Source organism: Drosophila bipectinata, chromosome 3L (assembly GCF_030179905.1).
Source record: "Drosophila bipectinata strain 14024-0381.07 chromosome 3L, DbipHiC1v2, whole genome shotgun sequence".
Lineage (NCBI taxonomy): Eukaryota > Metazoa > Arthropoda > Insecta > Diptera > Drosophilidae > Drosophila > Drosophila bipectinata.
This window is the reverse complement of record NC_091738.1, coordinates 24,119,765-24,131,590: the sequence shown is the minus strand read 5'-3', so window position 1 is coordinate 24,131,590 and position 11,826 is coordinate 24,119,765. Positions and strand designations below refer to the sequence as shown.

Genomic DNA, 11,826 nt, shown 5'->3' with positions numbered 1-11,826 from the left:
ACTATTATGAAATATATATGTTGTTTTTTATTTAATAAAAATTAGTAATGTCCTCAAGTATGGCGAGAGGGGGGAAATAAGGATTCATTTTAGGATAAATGCAGGATATTGTAGATTCCAGTTCAAATTGAATAGGTACTCATACATAAGATAGGTTAGCTATACAAAATAAAGTTGTGCATCAAAGCTACGCTAAGGCGGTGCGAAGTTCGCCGGGTCAGCCTTGAGAAAAAAAATACTACTAACGCTAAAATACTATTAAGGACCCTAAATCGAAACAGTACCCGGGCGAAGCCGGGCTGGGCAGCTAGTTTTACTATTCAAATCCTTCGCGCTTATTTTCGTATATTTCCTCTCTTGCTTTAACTCAGTGTTACCAATTAGTGGATATCAAAAATATGTTTATGAAAAAAAATTTGCGATATTCGATATATCACGTAAATAAAATTATCACGATATAAATATATATATACTTTTTTTTTTCAAAAAATATCGATATATTGATATTTTGAAACATTTTTCACATCCCTACATGCGACCCGGGTCCGAGTCGAGTGCCGGTGGCGTGGCGTGCGCGTGCGGCTGAGAAAAATTGTATTAAAATGCGCAAAATGGCGCATATACAATTCGTAATACTTGGCATAAAATTCAGACCATTTTTATTCAGTATTTTTATTGAAAAAATAAATAAGAAGTGCATTATGACGTTACATTTCGTCTATATTACAAGACAGGGTTTTTACAAGATGAATTATTTCAAGAACTTTAAAAAATTTTAGTTTGGCCACGCTCACGGGTTTCTTGGCCCAATGTTTCAGGCCTTAGAGAGCATCTTACTCTCTTTCTTAGGCTCATCTTACGGTCATAATCTCATTGAATGTTTTCTGTTTTACCGTCTCTGAAAGAAGCACCATAAAAAAGGTTGGTCTGCGCTTCGATTGATCGTTGTATTTATACGCGGCACACATACAACAGGGGTTCTATGCGAACTAATATTTTAGTTTTAACGGGTTATATACAGTTGCTCGACCCAAAAAGAGCTTCATTTTTTAAATTTTCTTACTAATAGAATTTTTTAAGACAATAATTATTTACTTAAGTAGAAGTTACTTTTAAGATGATAATAGCATGTCGGTTATGTAAAAATATTTTAAAATTCAACTTCAGCAGCTGTTGATCCTAAATCAAAAAATGTGAATAATTCTTTTAGAGAATACATAAATCCAGGTGATGAACAAAAGATTTCAACAAATTCCCATTTAATAAAAATGGATCAACTTCAAAAACATTTCGTTTTTTTCTGACATTTTGTCATTAAATTTTGGAAAAAAGGTAACACATTGAAAATATATTCCTTCGTTTATTACCTAAGAAATACATCGAAAAAATCTGAGATCACCGACAAACGAGAAACGCTGTTTTAAAAAAAAACGCGGTCAAATTTATCCGGCTCCCTTTGAGGCACTCTGACATGATCATACAAATTAATGTATAGATCCGAAAATATTTAACGGATTCAGTTTAAAATTTGAATTTGATTTATATGTATATAAATATACATATAGATTAGAATAAACTAAAAAAAAATGTGGATCATATATTCTATAAACCCCTTAAAGTTATCGATTTTAAACTTTTTACACCCCCATCTTTCCCTTACACGCAATATGGCCAACTTGGCCAACTATATCCTGTAGCTTTCATATAACTAATTAACAGGAAAAGCCATAACTTTGGTGTTTTTCGAGCAGTGGTCGGCAGGGCCCTATTTCAGGGGCATAGCAAATTTCTTTGCCCGCGCTCTGCCCACACACATTACACACATAAAAATACGAAACGTCATGCTCGCAGCCTACTTTCTGATATTCGTTACTAATACTAATGCATTCAAATCCCATCAATGTATTGAGTGCCCTATCCGTCCTATCAGGTGGACCCGAAGTTGATATACCCTTGGAGTTAAAAACGGATACATATGTATCGCAAACATCGGTTATAGTTGGCCGACCCTCATGAGAATATTATAAGAAAACCAATTTATTACAATACGAAATCTAAAAAAAGTCGCAAGCTTCTATCTTTAGAAATACCACAGTTGGTATTTTTACCAAATACCTTTTTTGATCGTTCAGTTATATGACATCTATAAGATATAGTCGTCGATCGTTATGAAATTTGGTAGTTCGGATCAACTGTTCAAAATTTGTTGGTTTGCAATACATCCGAGCCAGCCGTGGTGGTCATATGCCAAAAATCATATTTAAAACGTAATGCCACAAGATAGGGTCGGAGATCACTGCGTTGCACACTTTTGGACATAATTATAATACCCTCTGCTAAGGGTATAATGATGTTCCTAACAAAAAAAGTTGACGAGCCAACCGAAAATTTGAGACCAGAGTCCTGGCTGAGCTGATTCCTTCATTTGAGAGCGGTTTTAAGTCGGAGTTTGAATGAGGCTATTGGTATTCCAGAACCATTACTAATAAAGCCACAAAATTACAAAACGAAATCATTGAGCGTGTTTTTGTGCTCCCGAAAGTTGTCAATTCGGAAAAACTGGAACCAAAATTAAAATCATTAGTAATTGAAGGCAATGTATTAAAATATGACGAAATGTCAAAGTGTTATCCAAGATTAAAGCAATTTGGTATTCGATAGAGCTGGGATACTATCGATGGCACTATCGATATATCGAATTGTTTCCTTTCTGAGCCGCCATCGATAGTTTTTTGACACTATCGATGGTGCTAGGCATTTTTCACATCACTGAAATTTCAATAAAACACGAGGTTTGGTCGCGGAAATCTGCCCAAATTTGGTAGGTAGTTTTGGTAGTGCCCAAAAAAAAATAAAGTAAATATGACTATACTATCGATACTATCGAATTTTTGCTTTGAAAACATCGAAACTATCGAATGCTTCGACCATCGATAGTATCCCAGCTCTAGTATTCGAGACCTCTTCACACAACCAGTTAGTATATAGACCAGGGGTGCCATAGTTCATAGAGGTGCAAAAAACATCGATGAAAACATCGATGCATCGATGTTTTTTGAATTTTCCAAAACATCGATTTTTTTTTTTGACCATCGATGTTTTTGTGCCGTCACTATCAAGAGAACAAGCAAAGAAGAGGTACGTAAATTTTAAATTTTAAATTTTAAATTTTAAATTTTAAATTTAAAAATTTTAAAAATTTAAAAATTTGAATTTTAAATTTTAAAATTTTATTACAACCGTATGTCTATTTATCTATTTAACTTATTTAAAAAATATTTTTTTAATTTTTAAAAACATCGATGTTTCATCGATTTTTTGGGAAAAACATCGAAAAACATCGATGTCTCCATACAGCGATGTTTTTGCACCTCTACTCAGTGGTGTCACTTTTTTCTGAGCAAAAAAAGCTGGATCAACGAAAAAAAAAGCTAAAAAAAGCGGAATACCAGAGAAAAAAAGTTAAGAAAAAAACTGATTTTTATAAGGCAATGTACTGCATGTTATTCACTAATAAGACCTCAGTTCCACTTAACATAAAATATATGGGTAATTCTCTAACGGATATCATTACAAAGAAACCAAAAAAAAACAATAATGTACAAAAATTAAGATCAATGTTATATTTAAGATGTCGTCAATATTATCATCATCATCAGTTGGATAAAATTTCTTGTCTTCAATTGTAGATAGGCAGCTGGGTGGTACATTATAGTTAAAACAGCACATATTGTGTCGACGCAGCCCGTACCTTAAATTTTAAGTAAATTAATTTATAATTTTAAGATACAAATTAAAATATGGACCTTATACTCAGTATAGCGTTTAACGTTTCAACGCTCATGTTATTTCGAATTTTCGTTTTTATTAAATGTACTTGGCTGAACACCCGCTCGACGTCGGCATTCGACCAAGGCAAAACTGCATTTGCAGAGCAACTGAAGCCAATTCCTGAAAACGGCAGTTTCCGCCAGAATCCCGATATTTAAGAACTTCAGCCCAGAACTTAACAGTATCATCGACATTTTCCCACTCTACCATGGTTATGTCGTTGTACAGTCGTTAAATTTTATCTATATTAGGAGTACCAAAATACTCAAGGATTGGAGAGATTTGTTTCTTTTTGATTTTTAAAATTTTTTTAACAGAGAATGCATCAAAAAGTAAACAAAAAAAAAAAAGCTGCGTAAATTTGCTCAAAAAGCCAGAATTCCCGCTGCCCGCTGTTTTCATATTTTTCCCGCAATCACGCTTCAAAAAAACCCAGATCTGACGGGAAAAAAGCGGAAATAACACCACTGCCTCTACTAGCTCAGCATACGGCAGAGCAAACTCCAATACTAATGCAAAAAATCACCAATACATTGGAGCGAGACATTTTTTTTCAAGTCATGTCGGTATACTGAAAAAAATTATAGTACAATTTTCAATGAAAAAAAAATATAAATGAAATTAAATCTAAAAACAAAATATAAAAAAGAAAAAATAAGAGAAAAATAAATACAAAAAAAAATCAAAATTAATATTTACATTTTTATGTCAATATTACTCAACATATTATTTATACATATTTATATTTAAATTAGTAAATAATAATTTTAACAATGCTTCTAAATGAGAATTCGTTAGTCGAGATCTGTTTTTAATTTTTATAAGTTTTTAAGTTGAAAGGCGCTTTTGCAAATGTAGGTACTGCCAAACATTGAGTTTATTTGTAAGATTTCATTATGCAACAATGGATATTTATGATAATCGACTTTCTTCCAAAATTCGATTCCGGTTGGTGTATTTATTTTTAAACTAATATCACATTGCAAATCGCAAAGATCCATTTGTAGTTCTGGTCGTATATGCTGCATGTCATTGGGGAATAAAAAATTTTACGAAAAAAAAAAAAAAAAGAAATTCATAGCTCCGATATCGACCATTCTGTCTGAGATATCAACCGAAAAATGATTTTTTGCAGTGAAAAGTTTTCGATAATACAAAAACAAAATGCCTTTGTATTAGTACAAAAAAATGACAGACTATACAATTGTTGTTGCTTAACACGGCAACGGAGGCAACGAACGAAGAGAGTAGGAAAAAACGAAAAATTGTTTTTGTATTTTGGCTTTGCCTATGCTGGGAGCAACACACGTATATGAAATTTCGTTTCCCATATGAAAGAGCAATTCCAACAACAATGGAGCACCGAGAGCAATGGGACTGGGCACCCCTAGACTAGATATAGCCTATAATGAAGAGTTTTGGTTGAGTCTTTTGTGTAAATATTAGTAATGCACAGGTCTGCCGCATACACACAGTGTAAACAAACGAAATGTGTAACGTAGTTCTCAGGCTGGGAAGTTCTTAAGTCTCAGCTCAATTTTGGATGTTTGCATGTATTACATTATTGCCCTATTGGGCAACTACAAATTGAGTGAGATACAGACAATCTACGGCGGCGCCGGATTTTCAATTTTTTAAGGCACTTAACGTCCGTAGGTATTTCTGCCCAAAAAGGTGCAAGGGAACCTTATCCTTATAGGAAATTTGAAAGAAGTGGGAGGAACAAGTCGTATGATATTTTCTGTCTGCCAGTCACACCCTGGGATATATCTGGGAAAAGTGCGAAACCCTCTTCAGTGGCTCTGTAGCCACCGATTCCTAAAGAATACCCAGCTGGTTTCAGTTTACTTATTTTTATTCAGAAATATTAAGTTAATATATAATATGAATCTTTTGTCAAAGCACGTCAAATCTTTTGTCAAAGATTCAAAACCAATTTTCAGACAGTTTTTTAAACTCCGAAAAAAAATGTTTGGTTCAGGATTGCTGCTCGTACATTCTATTTCCTGTAATAAATTTTACCCCTCGGAAGGTCTCTATGTAATATATCTTTCAAATGTCCACATAAAATGTTTACTTATTTATTTATGATTGTTTCAGCAATTTGGTCGTAATGCTGGAGAACTTATAAAACAAGCAGCAAAACGCCAGCAAGAACTTAAGGATCCACAATTGAGGGATGATTTAGCGGCTGCTCGTGCAATGCTTAAAAAGCATTCCACTATGCTTTTGACCGCTTCCAAAGTTTACGTTCGTCATCCGGAACTGGATTTAGCAAAAGTTAACCGCGATTTTATTCTGAAACAAGTTTGTGATGCTGTAAACACTATAAGTGATGTTGCCCAAGGAAAATCGACGCAACCTGCTGATGTTTACAGTGGAGCTGGGGAACTGGCTGCTGCATTGGATGACTTTGATGTAAGTATTATGATCAAAAAAAATTTTTTTTAAGCCAAAAATCAATCGGCAGGCCCCTATTTTAGGGGCATAAAACAGTATTCAAACAGTATAAATCAGTGCACACTAGAAAATTTGCCCTATTTTTGTGGCATAAATGTGTGTTTTAAATGTATTCAAATTTTGGATACTTAAGTGTTACCGTATCAAAAATCTTATGTTAGATACCAAAAACGGTATATTTTCAGTCAAGTATTAAAATACCAGCGATTAAAGTCAGCTGTTGGGAAATTACGTTTCGTGTTCGCATTTGGCTTCATTTTGCAGTGTGTTTTCAAAATAATAATTCCTGAACGTCGAAGCACAAATAAGTACAATTTAAAATGGATAGTCATGCTCATGATAGTATTTCTAACAATTGGTAGTTATAGCAAGTTGTGTCCGTACAAAGCTTTCGTAATAAAAGTTCAACTTTGGGAAGAGTTTCAAAAAATTTTCAGATTTGTTCAGTGGGTAGTGCGCCCATAAGCACCGTGCATACGGACTTCGATTTGCATGCGAAACAAAAACAATTTTGCTTGTTTCTCCGTGACATCACTATCCGTCGTCACGCTTCGCTGAACGCAATGTATTTTGTTTTTGTTTTTTCCTCGAGCACATGCACTGGAACTTATTCTTCTGTCTGCGTTGGCTTTTGATTTATTTCGTGGTGGACGATGGTACTTACGATGGTAAGTGTTATGTTACATTTTTTGTGAAAGAGCATTTTCAACCTTAAAATTAATAAAAAATAATTATAGAAATCGGCTAAATAATAATAACCTGGAAGCTCAATTGAAATTATCAACCACTAAAATTAATTAAAATATTGAATCTTTTTCAAACGGAATGTAGAAAAAGAAATACCAAAAATAAATATTTAAAACTGTTTTTTTTTCTCTGTGCCCCAACACAAAAGCGCCGCTATATACATATATACACGTTTTCCATACACTGTGTTAGTAAACGCTCTGCCATAAAACAAATTTGAGCACCCCTGGTCCATATCCATGATGTACAGCCATTTATTCTTAGTTCAGAACCACGCTAATTTGAAAATTATTAGAGAAAAAGTGAATGAAAGCATTCTTCAACAAAATTAAATAATGATAAAGGAGAAAGTGCGAATATTTTCCGCAAATTTATTGCGAAAATAGAAAAAATTTAATCGGAAACTGGATAGGTTTGCTAAAAAATTTCCAATTGGATGGATGGATGCTTAGCTTAGATTTGATAGTAAATAAATGCAAAGAAAGGCCAAAAATAAAGCCAGCTGGACGTTTAATATTTCCATTTGGTTTGAAAGGAGCCAGAGGTCAACAAAAGCATGCAACCGATCTCCCAACGGCCCAGAAAAACAACGCAAGCCTTTTGGTTCAAGCCGAAAGCATAGCTTCTAGAAAGCCCAAGCTTTTTGATTTAGCGGCTGTATTAAAACTACTTGCCCTAAACCCAGCTAAAGCCAAACTTTTTAGAAATTTACTAAGTAAGCCTGTAGAAAAGCCAGTGCGCTCTTCCCCTGAGAAAGCTCTGGCATTCATTTTAGAACAAGGCTTCACAAAAGAGCGGTATGCAAGGGCTAACAAAAAATTCATACTTATATAGAAAGTTTTTAACAGTAATTTATAGGAAAGTGGTCAATGTCTTAACGAATACAAAATCGAACCAAGCTTGCCCCATTTGTAAAGTAACACCAAAAGATTTTTTAGAAAACACAAATTTTAAGTGCTTTAAGTTCCTTCCACTTTTAGACAATTTAAAAAAGGGAGTAAGTCCACTGCATTACATTGTTGGATTAGATTTTTTGAATTTCTACTTCATGCTGGGTACAACATAAATGAAAAAAGTGGGGAATTACAAAAGAAGCCGAAAATGTCCTTGTTTCGGAAAAAAACATCCAGCGTAAGTTTTTGGAAAGCACGAATGTCGGAAATACTGCGCGCCGTCCATTTAATAACTATGTAGAGGTTTCCAAAATCACTGGCATTGGCATCCAGGTTATTTTTATTTGAGAACCCTACTAATTTGTTTATCATGTCAACTGCCAATAAGACTGGTCTAGTATGAGCAACTTTGCAATACGACTGGCCAACTTATTGTGGACAAATATCCCTGGCTTCCCATGACAGCGACAAATTTTGGTTTACTCAACCCAAATTTTAGAGCAAACGGTTTTTCCAGTCTGCTATTTTGACTATCTCTCCCACCAGAAGTCCTAAAATAATTATCTTGCGAACTGGAGCCTAGTAACGTTGTTGACGAGACGATTTTCAATGATGTTGATTGTTGAGCAGAGGATTTTTTTTACAACATAAAAATTTAAAATGATGAATATAATAGGATTTTAAAAAAGTTTTGCGGTATTTCCGCTAGGTGTCTTTGCAAGCGCGTAGTTCTAGTTTTATTTGTCGCATCGGTTCACGCTCTACGATAAGGGCACAAATGCATCTAATGTTGCCAATAAAATTTCTGCAGCCTTTAGGCCCGATGCTGTTTTTATTTATTTATTTATTTATTGTACTCTGCACTCAAAAGTTGCAAACTTTAGGTATAGATGGGGATCGGCCATAGCTGCGGTGGCTTTCGGCCGGAAGGTGTTACATACATATTTGCTTATAAATTAAGCTTATAAAAAATAATGAATATAATAGGATTATTTACACGTGTGGTAACAAGTTATTTACACTTAAATTATTTATAAATTTAATAACATATAAAGTTATATGAGATGCAAAAGATTAGCTGATTTAAGGAAGTTTAGAATTAGCTGGAGGTTTGCTGGATTAGGGTCAATTAATAGTTCCGTGAGTTTAAAATTTGGAAAATTTGTTCTATGTGTTTGTAGGGCGGGGCAGTCGTCAAGGATATGGGAGATTGATATGGAGTCCGTGGTGCAGAACTGGCATTGATAGTTTGGTATCTGTGAGAAGCGATGTTCGTGGGTGAGTCTGGTGTGGCCAAGTCGAAGCCGGATTATTTTGGTAATCTCTCTTCTTGGGAGGTTGGAGGTCTGTGTAGTTTTAGTGTAGTCGGCTATGCTTATTGCTTCAGGATTAATTTGTTGGTACCACTGCGATGATTTTTGCAAGATTATAGGTTTTTTTTTGAGGGACTCAGATTTTAATTGATTGTTGATGTCTCCACGGTTAACATTTGTTGTAGAAAATAGTGGAGCGATGGTCGCTCCTTTCGCTGCTGCATCTGCATTTTCGTTGCCCTTGATTCCGACGTGGCTGGGGACCCATAGGAGTTTGATTTTGTTTTTATGTTTAAGCAGAAGGTCGCGGATTGACGGATTGATACATAAAAGCTGGAATTGTTTATGTTGGCTATTGCTTCCAATGTGGATAGGGAATCTGAGCAGTTGCAGAATTTCCCTCTAATCTTGACTGCTATTTTGATGGCTTCAAGAATAGCAATCGCCTCTGCCGTGTAGACTGTTGAGTAGCTTGGGAGGACAGCTTATTTAAGGGTATCGTCTTCTGTCGTTACTTCAAAGCCAATTATTTCCTTGTTCAAGGATCCATCTGTGAACAGGAGCGTGAAGTTCTTCCTCATGAGCTGGTGTTTCATTTCTAGAAATTGTTGGACAAATATGTCCTTGTTTGTATCAGATTTTTTTAGACGGCTTAGTCGGGTATCTATTAGATTGATATCTAGAAACCAGGGCGGTAATATTGGTTTAGGCTTATGAGGAAGAGAGGTTGGAAGTTCTAGCTTTAGACTTCGAGAAATGCACCGGTCGACCGTTGAGGTACGGTATTTTTTTGTGTTGTTTTTGGTTATCTGTTGGATAATTTTTCTTAGAGGTGTGTCGTTTGCGTGCATGATAGTGTTAATTGTTTTTGTTTGTAAGTGTTCGATTCTGGTTTCTAATGGTTCGATGTTAGATTCCAGGTATAGATTGAAAGTGGGTGTAGAGCAGAAGGCTTCCAGAGATGTTCGCAAGATTGAGGTTATTAACGTTTTAATTGGTTTTATAAGTGACTTAGAGGAGTTACCGTATATCGGTAAAGCGTAATCAATTTTGGAAATACATAGGCTTTTGACGATTTCAACAAGGGTGTTGGGGTGGCTGTTGTATTTTCCGCTGGAAAGGCATTTTATTATATTTGATGATTTCTGTAGTGATTTGTGTAATTTATTGAAGTGGGGTTTGAATTTGTATTTTGTGTTGAAGGACAGACCTAGAATAGTTAGTTCGTTAACTGTGTTTATAATTGCGGATTGTGTAGAGACCTGGCATGAACATTGTTTTTTCCGGCAAATGTGGATGTGTTTGCATTTTGAAATTGAAAGCATTGCGCCGGATTTTTGGCACCATTCATTGATTTCAGTAAACAGCATGTCGAGGTTGATTAAAATGTTTTTATCTTTTTTCAATGGTATTAAGATGTTAAAATCGTCCGCATAAGCTGTGTGTTGAAGTTCCTTGTGCTTGTCGATTATATCTGAGAGACTGTTGAACGCAATGAGAAAAAGTACTACCGAGAGGGGAGATCCCTGCGGAATGCCATTGTGGAGTGGGTGTGTCCTTGAGGTGTTATCATTGGCACGAACTCTTATTTTCCTTTTTGACATGAATTTCATCACATATTTGATAATTAATGGGCCGCAGCCCCATACTGATAGTTGATTTGTGATGGTATGCAAACCTATTTTTTCGAATGCTTTTGCGAAGTCAAGAGATATAATGGATATGTGTCTTTTTTCAGAGAGGGCTCTGCTAATTAGAGCTTCTGTGTAAAGCAGACAATCCATTGCAGATTTCCCTTTTTTAAATCCGAGTTGACGGCTGTTCAGTAGCTTGTTGGTTGTAGCAAACCACCATAGCCGCTTTGAGATTATTTTGTCAAGGGTTTTAGATAAACATGGGTTGAGGGAGATAAGTCTATATGATTCCGTCAGGGTTTTGTCTGCACCTTGTTTTTGGATAGGTATAATTGTGCTGATTTTGTACGATTGAGGAATATAAGATTTTAAAATGTTGTTGAAAAAGCGGATAATTTTCATTTTCAGTGATTCAGCGACGTGTCGTATCATGTCATAGTTAATCTTATCTTGACTGGGGTGTGACCCTTTAAGCTATTTAGTGCCGATGAGAATTCTAGGAAGCTTATATCCTGTTCTATGAACGCTGCAGTTTTGTGTGGGGGAGATAAAAAGTTTAGCGTATTTAGATTATTTTTTTCTTCAATGAAAAGGTTGGAGAATTGGGAGTTTTCTGAATGGAGTGACCAATATCTTGCGAAGGCTTCAGAAATATCTTCGGAGCTGGTGAGCAAATCGCTACGGCTGTTGTCCTTGATAGCGTGTATTTGTGTAGCTTTGTGAAGACCACAGAGCTTTTTTATATTACTCCAAATTGCTTTCGGTTTGGACTGAGGAGAGATTGTCGAAGTCAATTTAAATAGGCTATTGGCTTTACTCAAATTTAATTCCCTTCTGAATTTGGCGTTCATTTTGTTTATAATGTATGAGGTTGTCGTTGGACATATCTCTATTGAATGTTCTCCAGGCTTTAAATTTGTCCTTATTCAGACCTTCCAGTTTTTTATT

At 35.2% G+C, this 11,826-nt stretch overlaps 1 protein-coding gene across 2 annotated transcripts in view; it reads left to right on the top strand.

Annotated features, from left to right (window-relative positions):
• Positions 1–11,826, top strand: part of alpha-Cat (catenin alpha) — a 52,759-nt gene that overhangs the window by 12,041 nt on the left and 28,892 nt on the right. For both annotated transcript variants that reach the window (XR_011442748.1, XM_043214156.2), the window contains exon 3: positions 5,932–6,249. Coding sequence is in view for 1 of the 2 variants with exons in the window: in XM_043214156.2 (XP_043070091.1) it covers positions 5,932–6,249 (318 nt within the window). In the remaining variant the exon portion in view is untranslated. The remainder of the gene's footprint in view (positions 1–5,931; positions 6,250–11,826) is intronic.